The 23906-nt window shown below is 54.1% G+C and overlaps 1 protein-coding gene across 1 annotated transcript in view; it reads right to left on the bottom strand.

Moving 5' to 3' along the window:
• Positions 1-803: 803 nt before the first annotated feature.
• The window catches only part of AP1M1 (adaptor related protein complex 1 subunit mu 1), a 29662-nt gene continuing 6559 nt past the window's right edge, over positions 804-23906 (bottom strand). Inside the window, exons 3-12 of the mRNA XM_042928785.1 lie at positions 22840-22907; positions 21151-21281; positions 20299-20446; positions 10193-10319; positions 8928-9070; positions 8428-8499; positions 7848-8006; positions 2469-2594; positions 1823-1898; positions 804-1690 (exon numbers count right to left, since the gene is read on the bottom strand). Of these exons, the coding sequence (XP_042784719.1) occupies positions 1668-1690; positions 1823-1898; positions 2469-2594; positions 7848-8006; positions 8428-8499; positions 8928-9070; positions 10193-10319; positions 20299-20446; positions 21151-21281; positions 22840-22907 (1073 nt within the window). The 3' untranslated portion in view covers positions 804-1667. The remainder of the gene's footprint in view (positions 1691-1822; positions 1899-2468; positions 2595-7847; positions 8007-8427; positions 8500-8927; positions 9071-10192; positions 10320-20298; positions 20447-21150; positions 21282-22839; positions 22908-23906) is intronic.

The raw sequence follows: 23906 nt of genomic DNA, 5'->3' as shown, positions 1-23906 counted from the left end.
AGATGCATGCTTAGCCCAGCACTTGCCATCTTTCTCCTACATATACTATACCTAGTATTACACAGGCACACGCTCACAGTGGGAGGGCTTGCACATAACCTTGTCCCAAGCATTGTTGGGAAGAGGCCCCACTCTACCCTGCAGATGACCTGTGACCCCCAGGGGCTCGAGAGGCTGTGGCTTGGCCTCCGGTGAGGGCAGTGATGGAAAATGCTTTGGACCCAGGGTCTTCTGGAAGGAGGCCATCAGGGCTTGCTGCGGATGTGGGTGTGGGCAGCGAGGGGCAAGGCATCAAGGGCGCTTCTAAGGGCTCTGGCCTGAGCCCCAGGCAGCGTCCTTTACTCAACGCGGCTGGAAGGGCAGGATTCCATGGGGCTGATGCCCACCAGCCCTCGAAGGGGGAGCTGGGCGATCTGGGGGAGGGATAGGGGTGCACAGCCCTTGCAGGCAACAGGGGGTGAGCCGGGCAAGGCCCAGCAGGGCAGCAGGGGGAGATGCAGGTGCCTGCCGTGGAAGACAGGGCACTTCCTGCCCATGTGCCCACCACAATCCCCTCTGAGGGGCATCAGTTTTCAAACTCCAGCGCACATATGAACCACAGATGGAAACTGTTGAGAGGTCTCCTGGGCCTCGATCCCAGAGACTCTGCCTCAGCAGGTCGGTGGGGGGGTGGGGGTTGGGGGGGGGGGGGTCTGTGAATGTGCATTTCTAGTGAGCTCAGAGAGGACCTCGATGTGAGTCCTGCCCCTGCCCCTGGCCACCCAGGAGTCCGCAGCACGCTGCACCTGAGGGAAGGCAGGCAGTGTGTTTAAGTAATGGAATTTAATGTAATCGTGACACGGACACAGACAGGGTGGTGGTGCGGTGGGTGACCCAGCACAGACGGGGATGGCCCGTGCCCCCCGCCCTATGGGGCCGGCGGTCCCCCGGGGGACAAACACTGATGTGGCTGGGTGATGGCCTTGCACGGCACGGCTCACCCTGGGAAGGCACCTCCGCTGAAGCCGGGGGTCTAGGCCGGGAGGCCCCGAGGAGCAGTCAGAAGCTGCAGCCACAGACCCGAGTGCCAGGTTCCGGCCGGACGTGGGAGCGCCACCCGGTACTGGCGCTGCTGAGGAGGGGGGCGAGCCCGCCCGCGCTAAGTGCTGCCCAAGAGCGCTTCAGGACAAGGGGCGGGGGGTGCACACGGTGAGGTTCACGTAAACAACGATGGACGAACAAGACAAACTCTGGGGACACTTATAAACCTACAACGTTCAGCAGAACGGCAATAAAACAGCGGCCCTGCCGGCCCGGCCACATGCCGCGTGCGGCCAGCAGTCTGGCGGGCATTTCCCAATCTTTCTGGCGCCTGGGAGCTAAACAGCACAGAAGGCTGCATTTGATCTCTGGAGGGAAAGATTTCATTTCCTTCCCCTCAAACTGACTCAGGGGGCAGAGCGACAAGACTTCTCGAAGATGAGCCTCTTCTGGGAGAAGGGACCTCAGGGACGAGAGTGGCAACGGCAGAGCAGGTGTGCCCGGAGGAGGTGGGGCCCGGGAGGAGCCCAGAGGAGCCGGGAGGGTGGCCGGCAGCCAGGGGGGCACCCCTCCTCCATCCCGCAGGCTCGGCAGGTGCTCCCTCCGGGTGCTTCCACCTGGAGCGCCAGCGCCGGCCGTGGGGCCCGTCACTGGGTCCGGAGCTGGTAATCTAGAAGCAGGGAAGGAGGCGTTGGTTTTCTGCTCCCCACCTGGAGGCGGGGCCGCCCCCCTCCCCCACCACAACCCCGGGGCTGCTCCACCAGGGAGCCTGTCTGCACCGCCCGTGGCGGGCTGCACGCACCTCCGTTCTGAGTGATGTACCGGACCCACGGCAGAGCCTGGTAGCCGCTCTTCTCAATGATCTTCAGGTAGCGCACCTAGGGCACGGGCAGCGGGGCCTGAGTACGTGCGTGCTGCCCCCCGCCCCCACCCCGTCACTCCCTCGGGGCCAGGGAGGGGAGGGGAGGCTGTGAGGAGGAGCAGGCAAGCACAGGCAGAGGTGTGGGGGGGGGGGGGGGGGTCCGGAGCGTGTGGACACCGCGGGAGGGAGCGGTCACTGCCAGAAGGTGCGGGAGCGAGCCAGGCTGTGCCCTCTCCCACGCGGCCCTCCGGCAGACTCCTGGAGAGGAGGCCCAGAGTTCACCTCCCCTCGCGGATTTGGAAAACAGGCCCTGTGGTGGCAGGCGCGTGAACACCGGAGGCTCCAACTCTAGTTCCGGGGGCGGAACGACTCTCTAATCTCGGGGCTGAAGTGCAGGGTGAGGTCTGTGCGGACAGGGGCGGGACCAGGCTGCCCGAGGAGGGCGGCAGAGCCGGGGCAGCACGTCGGCGCCCTGGGAAGGCAGACCAGCACCGTTGTCCACGCTGGCTGCAGCAACCCGAGCTGGGATGGAGGCCTGGGCCCGTCCACGTGTGCTCTGGGGCCCTGCGGCCCTGGCCGCGTGTACCTGGATGCCAGAGGTAGTGAAGTAGGGGATCTCAAACTTGACGCTGATCGGGGGCTTGCCCTCCTTGTCCTCCGCCTCCACGCTCGGAAGGCCAAAGTGGGCCCGCATCAGGTACTCCTTGCCACCCTGGGGGAGCAGACGAGGGAGAGACGGTCAGGCCAAGGCCCCGGCCCAGCTCAGCCAACAGCTGCCCCTGCAGGGCGCCCAGCTGCTGGCCCGGCCACGGAGCCCCTTCCTGCGTGGCCGCGGTCTCCCAGAGTCTCGGCTCCTCAGACACACTTACACTTAGCCCAGGCCTCTCGGACCGTCCTGCCAGCTGAGCCGGCCCGATCGCAGGCATGCTGCAGAAAATCGCCGAATTCTTAGGATCAAGAGAGTGGCACAGACTCTCAGGGAATGAAGACTAGTTGCTTCAAGGATGACTAGACTTACAGGCCTCAGGCAGGGAAAGGAGGCACGAGGTGTGGACCACCTGCTGAGGCCAGAGCCCGAGGGAACAGCCCCACCTGCCCCATGTCTGGGCGGCACGTGGAAGCAGAGGGGGAAGGTCAAGGTGAGGCATGGTGAACACAGGGAGATGACAAAAGTGAAAGATGGAGGCTGGGGGCTGACTGATGGGTTGGACTCGGGTCCTGCTCCCAGAGGTGGCCCCTGAACGACAGGAAGCCCAGGCCCGGACGTGAGTGAGGCATCTCAGCCCGGCCATCCAAGCGCCCGGGGTGTCGCGCCTAGAGGAGTAGGGAGCAAAGAGAGCGCGGCCCTCATCACGCCCAGGACACCAGGTGACCCCCGCGGCTCTGGCAGGAGCGGCTGCTGAGCGGGGCTGCTTCTGGCCGGAGCAGGCAGGGGCGGTCCTGGAGCTTCTCGGGCAGGGCAGAGCGGAGCGGAGCGGAGCCCCGGCTCCCGGCCTGCGGTCGTGCTCCCCTCATGCTCCCCTCCTCGGGGCGGAGCCAGCGGCCAGTGTGTTCACCACCGCCAGGGCCAGGGCCACAGCAGGGACTCTGCCTGAGCCAGTGACATGTGCTGAGTAAAGACTCTGGGACAATGAGGGGAGAATAATGCGGTCCCAGCCGCAGACAAAGCAGGCAGCCGAGGAACTAAAGCCGCTTCATCATCAGCCTGTGTATGAAACAGTAACGGACCCCAAATCTGAGCCTTATAAAGACAAAAGGGGAAACGAAAGCACGAGGACAGGCCGAGGGGCAGCGGCGCGTCGGCTCGCCCGCCCCGTGTCCGTCACGCCGATGTCAGCGGGTGCGAGTCCCCCGAGAGCGAGAGAGACCTATAGGCCGGCTCACAGGCCAAAACACAACTCTGTGCCGCAAAAGCAGAGAAAGGCCACACCCGCAGGAAGACCCGGCGAAGGCTCACCAGCCAGAGGCAGACAAACGGCAGGGGAGAACGCAGGGCAGGAGTCACAGGTGCAAGGGAGGACAGGCCATGGTCCCGGAGGCCGCGGTCCCGCGGTCCACAGGGAAGACACCGCAGCTGCGAGTATCCAGGCCACCAACTCACGCGGCAGCAGCTTGTGAAGCGGGCGCCACACGAGGCGCAGAGGGAGCCAGAGGAAGGCCGAGCTGACGGGCAGACGCTACCTCGGCGTCACGCAGACCTCGTGGGCTCTCTCCCCGCCAGCAGAAGCCCTGCCTTCCTCCCAAGCGCACGCAGGGGATCTGCAAACTCTGACCTTCCATTCGCATACAACAAACACTTCAAGAAATCCCAGAAACGGAAACGACAAGAATAGCACTGTCTGGCCTCAGTGCTCCAAATCTGTAGTGAGGAGAAAAGAAAACAGAAGGCCCTTCCCCGAGGAAATTTAAAAAGAACAACCCACTCTGCTTGGGTACAGAATTTCCAGATGATCACATGAAATAGAACATGTCAGAATCTAAGCGCTATATGGCTAAGGCAGGGCTCGTAGGAATATTTACGGCTTAAATACTTGTGGCGATATAAATTTTAAAACAAAATCATCAAATGAAGCTATCCAACTTGAAAACTCAGAACAAGGATGGAGCCTGGGTGGCTCAGTTGCTTACGCATCCAACTTCGGCTCAGGTCATGATCTCACGGTTGGTGGGTTTGAGCCCCACGTCAGGCTCTGTGCTGACAGGTCAGAGCCTGGAGCCTGCTTCCGATTCTGTGCCTCCCTCTCTCTCTCTGCTCCTCCCTGCTCATGCTCTGTCTCTCTCTCTCTCTCTAGAAGTTAGTAAACATTAAAATTTTTTTTAAAAAAAGAAAGAAAACTTAGAACAAGGAAAGGATGAAGAAATTTAAACCGAAGACTTATAAAAGACTGGAAAATATTACAACAAAATTAAAAAGCAAATCTGGAAGAAAAAAAAAAAAAAGAGAGAGAAGCCACCAGGTAGCTTTATCAAGGAAGACAGAAGGCCCAAATAGACAAAATAAAAAATAACAAGGTAGAAGTAACCATCATAATGGGAAAAAAAAAAGAAAAAGAAAAAGACAAAGACCACTTTCTCCAACTTGGCAGACAACTTAAAAACCTGCTTAGGTTGGCTGACTTTTTGAAGGGAAACAATTTACCCAAACAGCCTGTAACAGAAATGGAAACTCTGAATGGCCCAATTTCCACAGGAGAGAGAAAGTAGTCGAGATCTGGAAGGTCACACAGCCAGATTCTATCAACCTCAAGACCAGACGACATCCAGGCTCCTCAAACTGCCCTGCGGCATGGAAATGGGGCACGGGGTAATTACGAAACAGGCAGAACAGAGAGCGCCCCCAAAAAAGTCAGCCTCGGTTATGAACATCAGCGTGCAAAGGTTATGCACAGTGTTAACGCAGTTCAACGGTGCTTTAAAAAGGAAACAAGCCTCGATCAGGTGGAGCTTACCGGAATGCAGCCATGTTTCGAGATCCACCCGTTAACAGATCTGAACTGAGACACCAAAGGGGCACCTGGATGAATTTGTTACCCGTTTGTGCCGAAAACACAGGAAAGTAAGGGCTGGATCGAGTCCACGGCCCCACGTGGTGTCAGACTTGGGGGGACGACGCCCAGCGCCTCCAGCTGGGGCCAAGACCAGAGGTCACTCTCCACCTCCACTTACGGGCCCTGGAGACAGCAGCCACAGCAAGGAGACGCCAGAGCCATCAAATGCCCAACAACAGCGGAGAAGGGAAAACCGTATCTGGTTATAAATGATACGAAGGAGTATCTGAAGATGCACAGGAACTGAAAGAAAAACTACCATAAACCAAAAATACAGGAGGGAACTAGGGCGTAAAACTCCCATACAAACATCAGCCACCTGCTGGAAGACACAATGGAAGAGAAGACCCCACTCACCGACACACTGACTTAAAAATCATCCTCACAAGAGGGGCGCCTGGGTGGCTCAGTCGGTGAAGCATGTGACTTCAGCTCAGGTCATGATCTCACGGTTTGTGAGTTCGAGCCCCGCATCGGGCTCTGTACTGACAGCTTGGAGCCTGGAGCCTGCTTCGGGTTCTGTGTCTCCCTCTCTCTCTGCCCCTCCCCCTCTTGCGCTCTGTCTCTCTTAAAAATAAACAAACATAAAAAAAAAATTTTTTTTTTAAATCATCTTTATGAGAAATGTGCCCACTGGTCGTGAGCCCTGGAGGCTCCTGAGGGCAGGGGATGTTCTGTGGCCTTTATCTAGTTCCAGACACGTGGATGTTTCCCCCGAGGAAGTTCATTGACTCATTCACATTGCATTTGTGTACTTTTCTGCATGTTGTATTTCAACAAATGCACTTTTTTACACCTAGGGAAAGGCTATGTGAAGTATATAAGGTAAACATTCAAACATCCCCAAAAGCACAAAGGCGAGACTGACACAAAGGTCAGTCTCATAAAAGGACAAAGGACAAAGTCCTCATAAAGGACAAAGCCTCAGAGAGGTGTTCTGACTTTCGTATTTAGTACAAACAAACAGATTCCAAAATTCATTAAGGAAAACCAAACAAGCAAGAATCACCAGTGAACAGACAAGAGATGGATATAGGGGGTTGGGGGGGGGAGGTGGGCCTGGCCTGATCAGATGTTAAAATATAGACTAAAGCCCTGAGTTAAAACGTGGCCTCGCTCCATGGACAGGTAGACACCAGGACATTCAGAAAGAGATCTTATGCCATATGAAAATTTGGTATTTGATACACATGGCATTTCAAAACCACTGGGGGGAAGGTAAGATTTTTTAGTAAATGATGTTAGAAAACTGGACAAAACTGGACCTGTACCTCACCCCATTTACCAGACCTAGCTCTGAAAGGACCTAAAAGCCAAGGTTAACAAAAATGCCACTATACAGGTTCTAGAAGCAAATATGGGTGAATTCCTTTATATCTGGGAAAGGTGAGGCCTTTCAAAGTATGACTTACAGTCCAGACACCATAAAAAGAAAGGGCTGAGAAATCTGACTACGTTAAACAACAGTCATAAAGCAAAGAAGCAATTTTGAAAAAGTCACACAGCGGCTTCATTTTCTTGGTTTTGGCTCAGGTCATGATCTCACGGTTCGTGGGACTGAGCCCCCCCGTGGGCTCCGTGCTGACTGCACAGCCTGCTTGGGATTCTCTCTCCCTCTCTGTGCCCCCCTCACTGTCTCTCACAAACTAAATAAATAAAAATTTTTTCAAAAAAGAAAACAGGTCACACAGCAAAAACCACCAGAAACAAAGCCAAAAGATAACATCAAACTAGGGAAAACCTCTTGCAACTCGTACCAAGGAAAATGCTTTGCTTAATCTTGCCCATATAAAAAGAGCTCTCGGAAACGAAGAAAATGACCAAACCTGACAGAAAAATGAAGGGGACAGCTGCCGTAATTTCCAGAGAAAGAAATGCAAATGGCCCCCAGACTTAAGGAAAGGAGTCTCGTCTTGTTCATGATGAGAGAACGGCAACGGGCCGTAATCGGCACAGCACGGGGGGGCACACCCCCCTTCCCGGCTCTCCGGCTGCCACTGCTGCAAACCCAGACTCAAGTGCTCAAAACCCTGACCACAAGCCAGGCATCTACGCCAGCACGAAGTGCTCTATTTTCCCGGAGCTGGTGCTGGAGTCCCGAAACCCACGCTGCTCAGGCCTCGAGGCAGTCTGTTCCCCTCAAGGGAAGCGGAGTTCTGACCCGGAGTGCCAGAAGGAGGGCAGGAGGGAGGCAGAGAGGCAGGGGTGCTGCCCTGATGCTGGAGACGGGCCGTTCGGACAAGCTGCCCGTGCCGGCTCCGGCTTTCCCTCCTCGCTTGGCCCGCCCCTTGGCTCTTCGTCCACGGGGATCCTGGCCCCGTGCCCCGCTTTGAGGCTGCTGCGTGCTGGGATGGGCACAGGAGGCAGGCGGGGCGTGGGAGGAAGTCGAGGGGCACCCCACTGAGAAGGGCGCTTACCGGGAAGGACTTGATGGACCACACGATCTCACTGTTCTCGGGGACCCACTTCACACTCCCCACTGTCGTCTTGAACTTGGGGGAGTCGGCGTCGTTGGGCACGGGGATGTGGATCTCCACGTTGTTGGCCGTTGACCGCCGCTTGAACTGGCTCTTGGCCTGGAGACGAGGCCGATGCAGCCAAGGTTGCGGAAGGCACAGGTGAGAAGGCCCGGCCCCGACCCGGCCTGCCCCGGCAAGGGCCCCACCCCCCTGGCCTGGCCCGGGGCCCCCCACCAAGTTGACCCCGGTTCTCCAGGCTCAGCTCGTACCCTCCTGCCCCCTGAGACCCTCCCTATAGCCTCCAGTCCCCTTGGCCTTCAGGGCTCCCCATTCTCCCCTCTGGGTCAGTGAGGCAGCAAGGGCCTCAGCCACACGCCTGATCTCCCCGGACAGGGGTCGCAGAGCCCCACGGTGTCCCTGCCCTGGTTAGGCCTGGTTAGGCCTGGATAGCCAGCCCTGAGCCGGCGAGGCTATCCACAGCCCCCTCTCTCACTGCCCTTGTCCCCAGGTTGGCGCTGTGTGCCGGGTGTGCACGCACCTTGATCATGTACTCGATGCGGCTGTGGGAATGCTTTTCGATCACGGACTCGATCCATATCAAGGGCTTGACCTGTTGGGGAAAGCGAACGTGGCACTCACACCTTTCCCACAGAGGGACACTGAGGCCCGAGGCAAGGGACCATCTGCCAGGCGTGAGCCCAGCAAGCCACCGCCCGGGGCTGCCGGACGAGTCCCAGCCAGGCCAGATGGACACGCAGACAGAGGGGCCTCTGAAAATGCAGAACACGTCACCAGGGCTGCCTGCAGTGGGGGCAGTAGGGCCAAAGGGCTCCGGTCCCTCAAACGGTGCAGAGCCCCGAGTTGTCAAACACCGGCTCCGCAGAGCCGGGCAGCCCGTAGGGGGCTGTTCGTGCCCTGGGTGTCAGCTCGGGGACAGGGACCATTCCCACCCAGCAGGGAGGGGGCGGGAGCCTGTCTGGAGCCTCCCGCGGCCACCCTGGAGGAAAGCCTGCTCCGGGGGCGGGCGGGCGCACGCACGTGGGTGTTGAGGCGGTAGGACATGAGCTCGAACTCGCCATCTGGGGGGATGAAGGAGATGGTGCGGTCGTTCTCGAAGCGTGAGAGTCGCACACACTGGTGGAACTTCACATCCTCCAGCTCCACGGACTTGCTCTTGCCACCTGCGGGGAGGCGGGGTGAGGGCGGGACAGACCCTAGCCCCTCCGGGTCATTCCCTCGGCAACACTGCCAATCCCGGGGGCTCGCCCCTGGCAGAGCAGAGCTGCCCCTCAAATCCGCGAGAGCGTCTGGGTCACGAATGCCAAGGGGCCCGGTTTCCTGGACGACCTCCCCCGTCCCCCCACAGCCCCTCGGAAGCCCCGTCACATCCTGGCCCCGGGCTCAGGCTGAGGGCAGGGCTGGGTGGCCTGGCTCACTCTGGCCCCCAGCAGCCAGTCCGTGGCTTAGCCGGCGCTCCTGCCCAGGGCGAGTCTGCTGAATGTATAACAGACCCGGCTGGAGACGCGGGGCGACGGCTCAAGGCTCCCGGTGTGCCCCGGCCGCATCGTCATCCCTTGTGTTCTGGGTTCCTGTCTTGGTTTTCCATCCCGCAGAGGAGCTGTGCAGGTGGGGCCCAGCCAGGGACAGGAGCTGCCCTGATGGGCTGACACCCGAGGGGGCCTCACTCCTGCTGTGACGGTGTGGCCGCCCCTGCCACCGCTCCCACGGCCGGGGGGCCTGTGGTGGGCCAGGAGCCAGGTGTCCCATTTGTCAACACAGAGCCTCGGCACGCTGGGTGCCTGAGATCACTCTGGCCCCCGCCCCACCGCAGGGGGTGCTACATGCAGGCCGCGTGGCAAGAGCCAGAGCCACTGTGTGTAGCCTTCAAACAGCCCAGACCCAGCACTCCAGGTGGGGGCAGGAGCTGGCACAGGACAGGAGAGAACAAGGCAAGGCCTGACCTTGAGCCCGCAGCTCCCTTCAAGATGGCGTAGGGCAGGGTCGTGGACCTGCGTGACCCTTCCCACACTCGACGTCTGAGGTCCTCGCCCGTGCCCTCTGGCCCATAGGGTGACGAGGGGACTTGACTTTGGGATCTCTGCTCTTCTATGTTTTCTACGTCCAGTTATGGATTTACTAGTTTTCACGGTTGCCTTTTAAACCACCTGAACATCTTTCTAAAGCAAGTACTTGAGGGACACGCGTTGGCCCATGCAGCTGGGTATTCCCTCAGCTCAGCTGTGAGCTCAGCACAGGCCCGCTCTGGCCACAAGGATGCAGGGGGGGTGGCGGGGGGTACTCACGGCCCGTGTTGTCGAAGAGAACCTTGTCGTTGAGGCCCAGGCGCAGCTCGGGCATGCCTGAGAGGAAGACCCGCATCTTGATGGAGCCCACAATCTCGCTGCGCAGCACGTTGCCATTGGCACTGACCTGGGGGGCGGCGAGGCGGGCGTGAAGGGAGGCCCCCACTCACCAGCTTCATACCCTCCCGCCACCCAGTTCTCGATGCCCTTCTCCCCATCCCGGCCTCCCTCCAGCCTCTGTGCCAGGGTCACAGAGGCCGACCCGTGGGCTCTGCCCTCTAGGCCTCAGGCCACAGCTGAGCGAGGACCCTACCAGTGCCTGCGCAACCACTAGGCTGGCCTTCCTCCAGGCAGGCCACACTTGCTTTTCTAGAGATCTCTGTTTCTCCAAGTGGGGCCTGAGGAGGCCACCTGCCCCATATCCGCTACTTCCTAAAGATGGAGCTTCCCGGGCCCTGACACCTCGCTGCTCCCCAGGGCTGCCCTGAGGTCCGATGACCACGGATCCACAGCACCAGATAAAGTCAGAGGCGTAACGGCTGAGCCCTTCCCCGTGCACTCCAACAGTCTGCATGGCGGAGTTATGCTTCGGGCAACCCTGTAGCTCACGAGCAGACCAGGAAGCATCTGAGATAGTGATTAGAAAGTCACAACAGGCCAGCAGGCAAACCCTGAGGCTGTCCTGAGGGAGCCAGGCTGCTGGAACACCTCTTCTCAGGCCCATTTTAGATACAGAACAGAGGCCACACAATGGCTGGCGGAGGCACTGGGGCCACAGCTATGACCACCACCCCACATCACCACGTCCACACCCACAGCCAAGAACAAGGGCTGCAGATGCACAGGCCTTGGGGCCACGAGGGCCGCTCCTCGGAGGTGCCAGCCACACCCACGTGCTGGAAGGCCCCAGTTGCCTATTTCTACAGAGAAGGAGGAAAATCTGTCCAGCCTTTAACTCAAGCATCTGGAAAGCACCACAGGCAAACATGAGAGCCCTTCGCCTCTGAAGGAGGTGGAAAACCGAGGCACCAAGGAAACGACAACCCGGGAAAGGCACAAAACAGGACAGAAGGCCCTGCAACGTCTGGTTCTGTCACCTCACTGTTCACTATACTCTGGTCACGCTGGCCTCTCACTGTCCCCACTGCACACAGCGGCCACCTCTTCCTCCTCCGCCTCTCGTCAGCTCTGCCTGTCCACCTCTGTCCCCACTCTGGTGAGGGGGTGCGTCAGGCCACTCACTGCTGGGTCCAGCACGAAGACAGTGCCTGGGGGCAGAAGGTCCTCAGCAGGTACGTGCAAACGTAGGCCCTCGCTGGTGGGATGGGCTCTGGGCACCCCCCATGCTCCCAACTGTGACTGCCCCTAGATGTGGAGGGCCGTCCCCCCGCGTGGGGAGTAGGGACTACACAGCCCTCTGGAACTGAACAGGTGAGGTCACCAATGCTGGGAAGGCGGGCTCAGGAAGGGGAGAAGAACTGTGCAGGCCCAAGGCTCATCTCAGCCCTGCAGGCGGCAACCAGGATGGGTGGGTGCAGAAGGGATGTCTGCTGAGCTGCTCAAGTATACCGTTACACCCAGGTCACCGGAAACTGGACGCCGGTGTGGACTCAGCAGCCGGCTCTGCAATCAGACTCAGGAAGACGGTGTTCCAGCACATCTGGGACACCTGCACCTGCCTCGTGCTGCCCCGTGTACGGAAGAACAGGGTCCTTCAGGCACAGCCACATGCTGGGTGCACTGTGGTCAGGACACCCATCGAACTGCCAGTGTTTTCATATAACCTATTTATAGGCTGTTCCCCCGGATCTGCTTTCATAGGCCAGCACACTCTAGTGCCAGATGGACCATGTTCTGGGCTCAATAAACAATTCAGACAAAGGCAGGAGGGGCATGTGGTTACTGAGGCCACTGTCTTGCTCCAAGACTTAAAAAGTAAAAAGGCAAATATGTTTATGCGCAGTCCACTGGGAGAATCTTTTGGGGAAGCACCGTCAACAATCCCACACCGGAGGACCCACCGCTCCAGGAACCCCGCCCAGGTAAGGATGCTGCCCCAAACACACATCTGAGGACGGACAAGCTGGCTCATTTCTGCACTGCCTGTGGCAGCTGGAAAGGGGCACACCCTAGTGAGCCGCGTGATGGGACTGGTCTGATCAGTCATGATCATCTCCAAAGTGAACACAAGCAGGCTGCGGGTAACATGGGGTCGGCTTGTATGCCCTTCCCTGCCACTGGCTACAAGGACGACACGTGGGCAGGGTTCATGGGCAATCATCGAAGACTGAAAGGCACAGTGGGTGGATCTGGGAAGAGCCGCTGAAAGCGCGGCACCCAGGCCCCGTGGGAAAGTGCAGAGGAAACCTGGAAGCGGAAGTGAGCCCTGGGGACGCTGACTGAGCTGGCGGAAGCCTGTAGCTCTGGCTTCAGGGCCAGAAGGGGAACTCCTGCTGCTTAGAGGGCATATGGAAATCCCCCGATTCCCCCCTTGTCTGTTCTCTCACCTCCAGGCCCCAGGCAACCTAGCTGTTGCTCCCAGAGGGTGGGGCAAACCCAGGATTCAGGCCCACTGCAGGCAGGCAGGCCAGAGTGGGGATCTAGAGCCCCCAGTTGGTCACAGAACCCAAAAGGGAAGTCCTAAACAGCTGACAAATACCAGAAAGAGAGCAGAGAGTGAGGAGTCCAGGAAAGCAAACCCATGAAGTTATTTGTGTCTCCAGAGCACTCTAGAAATGGGCAGGAGTAGCTACGATCCTAATTAGCATGCCAAAGACTCTGAGAAACAAACCACCCAGTCCCAGACAGACCACCAGGCAGTGCATACTCCGAACAAACTCAAATAGCAAATGGCAGGAAGGCTTTGAAAACTGAACTGATACTTACGGCCCACAAATTGGGGGCTGCAACTTGTGGCCTGAACCTAACCAGGCCAACTGTCAGCTCGAACACAAATACGGACATTTTCTGTATAATCTAAATAAGACCTAGAATCTTATAATGTAACATTCAAAAAGGTCCAAGATACAATCTAAAAATACTCAGCATACAAAGAGCCAAGAAAATTTAACTCACACGGAAAATACAATCAACAGATGCCAATGCTGATGCAAATGTTGGAATTATCTGACAAAAGACTTTAAACAGTTATGTAAAAATTACAAACACCCTTGCAACAAATGTTAAAATAGAAAGTCTCAGTAAAGAAGCAAACTATAGGAAGAAGAATCAAATGGAAATTTTAGAACTAAAAGATGCAGTAACTGAAATACAAAACTTGCTGGATGGGCTCAACAAAAGGATGGAGATAAAACAGAAAAGGGTCAGTGAACTTGAAGACAGATCAGAAGGAAGCATCCAATCTAAACAACAAAGAGAAAAAAAAAAGATGGGATAAAAGAAACAGCACCTCAGGGGCCCTTGGGACACTGACTAAAGGTCTGATATTCATGTCACTGGGCAAACATATTTGAGAACATAATGGCTGCAAACATCCCAATTTTGGTAGGAGACATAACCAAACAGATACAAGAAGATGAACAAACCCCAAACAGTAGAAACCTAAAGATATCCATACCCAGACACAGCAAATCTATCTGCTGAAAACTAAAGACAAAGAAAAAATCTGGAAAGCATCCAGAGAAAAGCAATGTGTTACCTACAGGGAAATATGGATTCGAGTGACCATGGATTTCTCACCAGGAAGCATGGAACCTGGAGGGAATGTCACAACATTTTCAAGGAGCCAAAGGACAACTGTCAACCCAGAACCTGTATCCAGTTGAAATATCCTTCAGAATGAAGCAGAAACGAAGACATTCTCAGATGGAGGAAAAGCAAAGTAGACCTGTTCTGAAAGAACAGCTAAGAGTAGCTTTTTAGGCAGAAGGGAAATGATACCGGAAGGAAACCTGGGAAAAGTCAGGAAATCGAGGGAGAGCCACAGAAGTGCCAAATGTCTGAGTTAAATGGGTTATTGTCTTGACTGCTTTAAAGCATGTTTGAGAACTGAGAGCAACAAATCTTACCACTGTCGGAGGTGGTTTCCAATGCATCTAGATTAATGTATAAAACAGCTCTAGCATTGAGGGGTAGGAAACTTTCTGGATTCCAAGTGAAGTGGTGAAATATTGATTCTAAGCAGGTAAGTATGCATTTTATAGCAACCACTAGATACAACTATATAAAGAGATATGGTAACAACCACCATAAAGAAATGAAATGGAATATTAAAAACATTCAAACAGACCATGGAAGGATAGGAAAAAAAAAAAACAAAAAACAAAGGAATGAAAAACAGAGGCAACAAAAACAATAAAATGGCAGATAGGAAAAAAAAAAAACAAAAAACAAAGGAATGAAAAACAGAGGCAACAAAAACAATAAAATGGCAGACATTTTAATCTAACAAATTAACAGTTACAGTAAGTATAAATGCTCTAAACATATCAATTAAAAGACAGAGACTGCCAGAATGGATGTTAAAAAAATGACCCAGTTTGAGCACTGGATGATGTATGGAAGTACTGAATCACTACACTGTATACTTGAAACTGACATTACCGTGTATATTAACTAGAATTTAAATAACTTTAAAAAAATAAAATAAAAGGATAGGGGCACCTAGCTGGCTCAGTCAGTGGAACGTGTGACTCTTGATCTTGGAGTTATGAGTTCAAGCCCCATGTTGGATGTAGAGATTACTTAAAAATAAAATCTTCAAAAAAATAAAAGGATTAAAAAAAAGTAAAAGGATAGAAAAACACATAGTGTGTAAACACTGATGGAATAATCTCTGGAGTGACAACATTAATAGCAAAATAGACTTCAGAGCAAAAAAATTACCAGGGATAAAGAGGGACCTTATATAATGAAAAAAGAAAGGGTCATTTCATCAAGGAAACATACGAATCCTAAATGTGCCTGTGCCTAACAGCATAACTTCAAAATATGCTAAGACATAATCTGCAATTAACAGCTGGGGCTTTTAACGCTATCAATAATAGGTAGAACTAGTAGACAGAAAATGAGTAAGAAAAGCTAGAAGAAATAAATGTCACTAACCAACAGGATTTAATTGGCAATTACGGAACAGTCCACCCAACAAAAGCAAAATATATATTTTTTTCAAGTGTACCTAGAACGTTTGGCAAGAGAGATCACATTCTGGGTCACTAAAACAAACCTTAAATTTTAAAGAATGGGCATTATAAAAAGTATATTTATATATTTTAAAGTTTATTTATTTTGAGAGAGAGAATCCCAAGCAGGCTTCACATGGTCAGCATGGAGACCGATGTAAGGCTGGAACTCACGAACCATGAGATCATGACCTGAGCCGAAACCAAGAGTCAGATGCTTAACTGACTGAGTCACCTAGGCACTGCATAGAAAGTATATTCTTGAACAATAATGTAATTAAATTAAAAACAAAAAAACAACGACAATAAGGTAACAGAAAAATAGGTAAACATTTAAAAATTAACACACTTTCATTAAATAATCCATGAGTCAGGGTGCCTGGGTGGCTCAGTCAGTTAGGAGTCCAACTTCAGCTCAGGTCATGATGTCGCAGTTGGTGGGTTCGAGTCTCATGTCGGGCTCTGTGCTGACAGCTCAGAGCCTGAAGTCTGCTTCGGATTCTGTGTCTCCCTCTCTCTCTGCCCCTCCCCTCTTCATGCTCTCTCTCTCTCTCTCTCTCTCTCTCTCTCTCTCTCAAAAATAAACATTAAAATAAATAAATAAATAAATAAATAAATAATCCATGAGTCAAAACTGAAGTCTCAAGGGAAATTTGAAAATATTTTGAAGATGAAAATCTAACATACCAATTATGGGTCGTAGCTAAAGCACTGCTTACACATGTACGACATTATCTTTATATTAGAAAAGAAAGATTCCAAATCAGCATCTTCGCTTCCAACTTAAGAAACTAGAAAAAGAAGAGCAAAACAAACTCAAATCACAGAGAAAGAAATACTAGAGCCAAGAACAGAAATCAATGAAATTGAAAATGGAAAATCAATGAAATCAAAAGTCAATTCTTGGTAAAAGCCAATTCATCACCAATAAAATAGATGAAACTCTCACAAGACTGACAAAGAAAAAAAATATGACATAAGTGACTGATATCAGGAATGAAAGAGGGGACATCAGCACAGACCCTGCAGACATTAAAAAGACAGCAAGGGAATACTACAGAGAACACTATACACATAAACTCAATGACTCTGATGAAGTAGATCAGCTTCTTAAAAACAATAAACTGCCAAAACTCACCCAAGATGAAACAGAAGACCCGAAGAATCCTATAACTATTACAGGATTGAAATTTGTAGTTAAAAATATTCTGGAACAGAAATCTCTAGGCTCAGATAGTTTCACAAGTGACTTCTACCAAGTAAATCTAAAATATACAATTTATGATACTTTCAAAAATACGAAATACTTAAGTATAACTCTAACATAACATATACATGGTAAAAATTACCAAATGTTTATGAATGAAATCAAAGATGACCTAACTAGGGGTGCCTGGGTGGCTCAGTCGGTTAAGTGCCCAACTTCGGCTCAGGTCATGATCTCACAGTTCATGAGTTTGAGCCCCACGTCGGGCTCTGTGCTGCCAGCTCAGAGCCTAGAGCCTGTTTCAGATTCTGTGCCTCCCTCTCTCTCTGCCCCTTCCCCACTCAAGCTCTGTCTCTGTCTCTCAAAAATAAATAAATGTTAAAAAAAAAAAAAAAAAAAAAGATGACCTAACTAGAGAGACATACAGCATTTGTGGGTTGTGAGACTTAATATACTAATGATACCAATTCTTTTCCACACTGATTACTTATTAAAAAATTTTTTTTAATGTTTATTTGTGAAAGAGAGGAGAGAGACAGTGTGAGCAGGGAGGGGCAGAGAGAGAGAGATACAGAATCGAAGCAGGCTCAGGCTCCGAGCTGTCAACACAGGGCCTGAATCAGGGGTTGAACTCACGGACTGCGAGATCATGACCTGAGCTGAAGTCGGATGCTTAACCAACTGAGCCACTCAGGCACTCCCCACACTGATTATTTAATAGTTATTTAATAAAATCCCAATCAAAATCCAGCAGGATTTTTTTTTGTAGACACAGACAAGCTGATGCTAACATTTTAAACTTTTTAAAAATATATTTATTTATTTTGAGAGAGAGAGAGAGAGTGTGTGCACGCGTACAAGCGAGAGAGGGGCAGAGAGAGAGGGAGAGAGAGAATCCCAAGCAGGCTCCGAGCCGTCAGTGCAGAGCCCCATGTGGGGCTCAATCCCACAACGATGAGATCATGACCTGAGCTAAAATTGGAAGTCAGACACTCAACTGACTGAGCCACCCAGATACCTCCTGATGCTAATATTTTATGCAAAGGAACTAAATAGCTAAAACAATTTTGAAAAAAGAAGAATGCTGGAAGGATCTCATTACCTGATTTTCAGACTTAATAAAGTTACAGTTGTCAAAGACAGTGCAGTGTTGGTGAATGAATAGATAATACAGATGAATGAACAGAAGAGAGTCCAGAAACAGACTCACAAAATACGGCCAACTGATTTTTGACAAAAATACAATGGCAGTTTAACGGAGAAAGGGGTAGTTTTTTCAAAAAATGATGTTGGAACAACTGCAGAACACTGTTCTACATCCACACAATGGACATAAACCTCATAGCTTATATAAAACTTAACTCGGGGCGCCTGGGTGGCGCAGTCGGTTAAGCGTCCGACTTCAGCCAGGTCACGATCTCGCGGTCCGTGAGTTCGAGCCCCGCGTCAGGCTCTGGGCTGATGGCTCGGAGCCTGGAGCCTGTTTCCGATTCTGTGTCTCCCTCTCTCTCTGCCCCTCCCCCGTTCATGCTCTGTCTCTCTCTGTCCCAAAAATAAATAAATAAAAAAAAAAAAAAAAAAAACAAAAAAAAAAAACTTAACTCAAAGTTGGTCATGGATCTAAATGTAAAACCAGAAAACTTTTAGAAGACAATTCAGGAGAAAACCTACATGACCCTGGGTTCGGCAGCGTGGCACCAAAAGCACACGCACAAAAAAATCGGTAATTAGATTTTCTCAAAATTAAAAACTTTTGTTCTGTGAAAGACACTGTACCAAAAGAATGAAAAGACAAGTGATGGCCTGGGAGAAAATACCTGCAAATCACGTATCTGACAAGAGACTTCTATCCAGGATACATAAATAACTTTCAAAATGCAACAATCAGAAAAGAAACAACCCAATTTAAAAATGCTCACAAGACATGAAAAGACACTTGTCCAAAGATGAAATACAGATGACAAAGCAGCACATAGAGACGCATTTAACATCATCACCCATCAGGAAATTGCAAATTATACCTACAATGAGCTAGCACAATACATCTATTAAGATGGAGAAAATCAAAACAGTGCTCGAGGATATAGAACCACCATAACTCTCATCCACCGCTGGTGAAAAGGCAAAAATGGAGCAGCCACTCTGGAAAACGGTCTGGCGGTTTCTTATAAAGTTAAACGTACGCTTACCACGTGACTCAGCGATCCCACTCTGGGTATTTGCCCTCGAGAAAGAAAAACTTCCGTTTACACATAAACCTGCACACGAAATGTTTATACCAACTCCACTCACAATAGCCCAACACTGGAAACAACCCAAAAGTCTTTCAAGAGGTGAATGGATAAACACAGTGTGGTTCCGAAAATAAAATAAATACAAATGGATATAAGAAGAAACAGGCGGGGCGCGCCTGGGTGGCTCAGTTGGTTAAGTGTCTGACATCGGCTCAGGTCATGATCCCGCGGTTTGTGAGTTCGAGCCCCGCGTCGGGCTCTGTGCTCACAGCTTGGAGCCTGGAGCCTGCTTTGGATTCTGTGTCTCCCCCTCTCTCTGCCCCTCCCCTGCTCACGCTCTGTGTCTCTCTGTCTCTCAATGATAAATATACGTTAAAAAAAAGAAGAAGAAACAAGCTCTTGATAAACACAGCAACTTGGATAAGTCTCAAAGACATTATGCTTAGTGGAAGAAGCCAGACTGAAAAGGTCACATACTCTGGGATTCCACGCATATGACAACCTCAACAAGACAACATTAGAGGAGTCCGCCTTATCTGCAGGAGAGACGGTCCAAGACCCCCAGTGGATGCCTGGGAACCCTCATCACGTGCTATGTTTTCTCCTAAACGTATATATCTGTAATACAGGTTAATACGTAAGTTACACACAGTAAGAGAAGAGCAACAAAGATCAAATGGGACAGTTATAACCACAAACTGTTATACAAGGTACGTGACTGCGCTCGCTCGCGCTAATACCTGTACCCGCCCTTCTTGTGACAGGTGAGATGAAAAACGCCTATGGGAGGAGATGAAGGTGAACGACACGGGCACTGGGATGTGGCGCTCCGACGCCAGTCAGGAGCAGGACCCCCGGGCCCAGGCCGCGCGGGCTGGCAGAGAGGCGGCGTGGAGCATGGGGCCTAATGGCTAGCGACGCGTGACGCGACCGGAGCAGTGGCTGCCAGGGGGTGGAGAGGCGGCAGGAGGGAGGTTTTAGAGGTGACACGTATCCTGATTACGGCAAAGGGGAACAAGAATCTCTATGTGGGCTAAAACTAATAGCAAAAAAGGTCAATTCGACTTAGTGAGAACTTAAAAAATAAAACCAAAGGAAAAAGCAAACACGCACAAACAGAAAAGAAACCTAAGAAAACCAGCTGCAGGAGAGCCGCGACCGCTCTCGGTGCGACGGGAGGACCGCACACGCGTTTGTGAATTTACAGCGTGAGGCCCAAAAGGACAGTGGATCGTGAGTGAGGCGGTCTTTCTGAATACGGAGCCCTGCGCTTTCCAACCTCCCCCCTGCTTTACACAGCAACGCCCACAAGGCCCCTGCGTGGACCCCCAACAAGAACAGAAGCTAAGGAAGCCTGAACGAGCGCCAGCCGCAGCGCGGCCTGACTGCTGCGGATCTGCCGTCACCCAGAAAGTAACGGCTTCCCAGGGCTCTGCTGCTGTTCAGAGTCTGCTTGTTCTCACGTCAATCGTGGAGAAGACAACATTTTTCCACCAGAGGAAAAGAAAGGAGAGGAAGCCCTACCAAGAGGTTGACGGACTCGATGACGTCCAAGAACACCTCGTTCTTCCGGTACTTGATGCCCTCAGACCGCCAGGACACTGCGTTGGTGACGGTGGCTGGGGGCCTCGGGGCCCCCGTCTCCAGCTTGTGGCCTTCCTGGGTGATGTACCTGTGGGACCAGGCCCAGAGTTGAGGAGCTCAGGCACGGACATTCCGAAAACAGCCCCTCCCGGTGGCAGGCTCCAGTTTCACCTGGGCCGCTTTATACGAGAATGTCAGGATTTCCAAAAAGCCCCAAAGAACTCAAGTGACCAGGAGCGCAGAGCGCTCACTTAGGCCGGGGTGGGGGAGGGGCAAGGAGCCGGCAGGGGCGGGACCACAGGGAGTGTGAGCTGCCACGGCCACGTGCAGAGGGGACTGAGTCCCTGGAGGGGAGCTGGCGACCCCGACCTCCCCCCCCCCCCCCCCCCCCCCCCCCCCCGGGAACAACGGCACGAGACGCAGGCGCGGGCCAGTTCTCTGAGTAACCCTTGCCCCGTGTCAGAGAACGGAGAAAAGGGGAGCCGCTCCCGAGGGGCCGGGTTCACAGAAAGTGCTTGATCCGTGTGTGAAGGGCAGGATGGCGAAGAAGGACGCGTTTCTCTCTTAGCCTCAGTTACGTGAGCGGAAACAAAGGCGGTGACTCCCTGATACCCAGGCATCCAGTGCACCGCCCTGAACAATGCTCACGCTGTGCAGGGACGCGGAGCGGCCAAGAATCCAAAACCGCCCAACAGAAACCACAAAGGCCAGGAGACAGGGTGGCGGCACAGGGCGTGAAGGCACGCTCGCTTCCCCCAGCCCCAAGCCTGGGTCCCCACCGCACCCACTCACTCCTGCAGGATCTTGCTGTCGGTGGTCTGGGGGTAGCCGAAGTCCATGAGCTCGTCCAGCAGCTCGTAGATGATGACGAAGTTGTCGCGGATGCTCTCCTCCTCCAGCTCCTTGAAGTACTCTGAAAACACCTGGGCGGGGGCGGCGGGGGGCTGAGACGCGGGAGGGGGACCGCCCGCACAGACCCACTTGTCCTTCATGCCCCGGGGCCCAGAACCAACAGCCCTCTTGCCCACAAGCTGCATCTACCCACGTTCCAGGCTTGGCGACATGCCACAGACACGACCTCAGACCCAGGGGCCGCGGCAGGACAGCGACGGCCGCCCGTGAGGCAAGTCGCGGGCTGCAGGCAGTGCGGGCGTCCTCCGGGGGCCTGGTCAGAAGCCCTGCATCTCCACTCCCGAGGGTCCCTCTCTCCTCTCCTCCCTGACAGTCACCCCCAGTCTGGCTAGGGCCCCATCTGAGCTTCTCTTCAATCCCTGCTGTGAACGGTCACCCTTTGCCTCTGAGCTACAAGTGACTCAGGTGAGGGGCAAGAGCCGCTGGAGACAGAACCAGTGGCTCTTCCGGACTCTTCCGAGCCCCCTGGGCCACGGACACATGTCCCCCAGTTCAACAGAAAATTAAGTCGACCGAACGAGGGAAGGGAGAAAAGTTTCGTTAGCACCCGCACCGAAGGAAAGTCACGGAGGCAGACAGGAAATGCCAGACACGGCAGGAAGGAGAACGTTCTCCCCACCCTCTCGGACCTCCCGGTGCCCCTCTTTACTCCTGCGACAGGGCCACCGCCCTGGCACGAAAGCCTACTCCTCAGCCTGCACTCAGGGCTTCCCAGGGGGACACATACTCTCCCACCCCCGTGTCTCCACGGCCCAGACCAGTCCCCCCGTGTTCAGCACCAGTGACTCCTGAGCTAGCTGCACGTGGTACCACCTGAGGGCTCACCGCAGGCCTCCCGGGTCCGATTCTCCACTTCCCTCAACCCCACGGCTCCTGCCCCAGCCCGGTCCCTCCATTTCTGCTCTGGAAGCCTGCAGCAACCTCCTCGCTGGCCTCCTTGTTGCCTTCAAGTTTTCCTCCACTTAGCAGCCACGGAGCCGATCTCAACTCCAATCAGGTCTCATCAGTCCCCCGCTTAAAGTCCCCCGCCATCTCTCGTCAGGAACGAAATCAAAACTCCTCACTAAGTCCTGTTTGCCCCCAACCCTGCAGCCCAGCCCCACCCACCCCTTGCTGATCGCAGCCCCCCACGGGCCCCAGGCACGCTGGCCGGCCCGATGCTCCCGACCGGACCACACGCATTGTGGCCCCAGGGCCTCTGCCTGTGCTGCTCTCGCGCCTCCCCACCTCTGCGCAGAACTGGCTGCTCTGCCCTCCTCCCGGCTAGCCTGCCTCCCTAAACTCGGCCCTCAGCGGGCCACCCTCCACCCTCCCACAGCCAGCTGTGGGGCGTACCTGTCCCTCCTGACGTCCGGGCGCACGGACCTGCCCTGAGCTCCACCTCCTGCTCACTTTCCTCCCCTCGTCAGGGCAGAGGGACACTAAGGCCATAAAGTCCCACACACAGGGCAGCTGGAGCTCCCCTTCCCATTCCCTGGGGTTCCAGCCCCGGAACTCCCCAGGAGTGCTCCAGCCCTCGAGCACACAGCAAAGCCAGGGCGACTGACACCCCTCCTCAGGTCAACTCACCTGCACCACCTTATAAAGGAAGGAGAACACCAGCGACACACATGCGTTTTTCTTGGAGGTAGCAACCACTGCATGGCGGCCACGGTTAAGGAGAGTTCAGAGGCCCAGACTGCTGCCTCACAGACCCCGACTCACCCCGCGTCTCGAAAGGACCCCCACCCCCACCCCCGGCTCAGAACCTCCCTCCACCCCACCCCCGACCATTCACCAGGCCTTCAGTGGGCTACTGGGTCGGAGCCAGGCCCGGGACAGGCAGTCACCAGACATGGTCCCAAACCCCAGGAAGCGCTCGATGACAGAGAGGCAGCAGGGGGCACCGAGAGCCCACCCCAGCTGCTGGGGCGGGGTGGAGGCTGCCCCAAGCAGTGATATCTGCGCTGAGAGCTCTAGCCCAGGGTGGGGAGGCAGCGTGCGGCTCATTCTGGGAGCAGAAGGCAGGACTGCAGGCTCCAGAGGAGGCAGCCAGGGCCGACGCTGGGTCTGGCCCTTCCTGCAAGCCTTGGCCCCTAAAGCAAACCTTTTTAACGGAGCCCCATTTTCTCACTTGCTTGATGGGCGCCCGGCAGCAGAGTCGCTGAGGCAATGTGTGCGAAGTGCGTGGCACAGACTCCCCTCCGACGTCATCACGGGGCAGCATGTCCTGAACACTCCCTGCTCCTTCCCTCAAGGGCCTCGAGCCCCCCGGGGAGGCCGGTTCCTCCCCCGCAGGCACGCGGCCTGCGCCCTGGCCGTGGCCGTTCATGACAGGCCTGGGCCGCCCGGCCCCAGGGCTGAGCTGGGAGCTGCAGGTGACAGGGACAGCAGGGGCCACGTCCACCTCACTTCCTGCCTGGAGCCGGGACCCAGGTATCAGGTGCTGGGCCTCCAGCCCAGGTTGCATGCCTTCGGGTGCTAAGGAGGACCAGTGGGCACCACAAGGTTGGGCTGGCTGGAGACCGTCACCAGACAGCAGAACTAGCGGCAGGCCGGGGAGGCCGGGGGCGCCGGGCAGCGGCACCTGGAGGGGTGAGCCACCGCTGTCTCCTCCCCGCTGCCCACGTGGAGCCAGGGCCCAACCGGAAACTGGT

This window comes from Panthera leo, chromosome A2 (genome assembly GCF_018350215.1).
Source record: "Panthera leo isolate Ple1 chromosome A2, P.leo_Ple1_pat1.1, whole genome shotgun sequence".
Lineage (NCBI taxonomy): Eukaryota > Metazoa > Chordata > Mammalia > Carnivora > Felidae > Panthera > Panthera leo.
The sequence above is the reverse complement of the archived record's forward strand: the minus strand, read 5'-3'. Positions and strand labels throughout refer to the sequence as shown.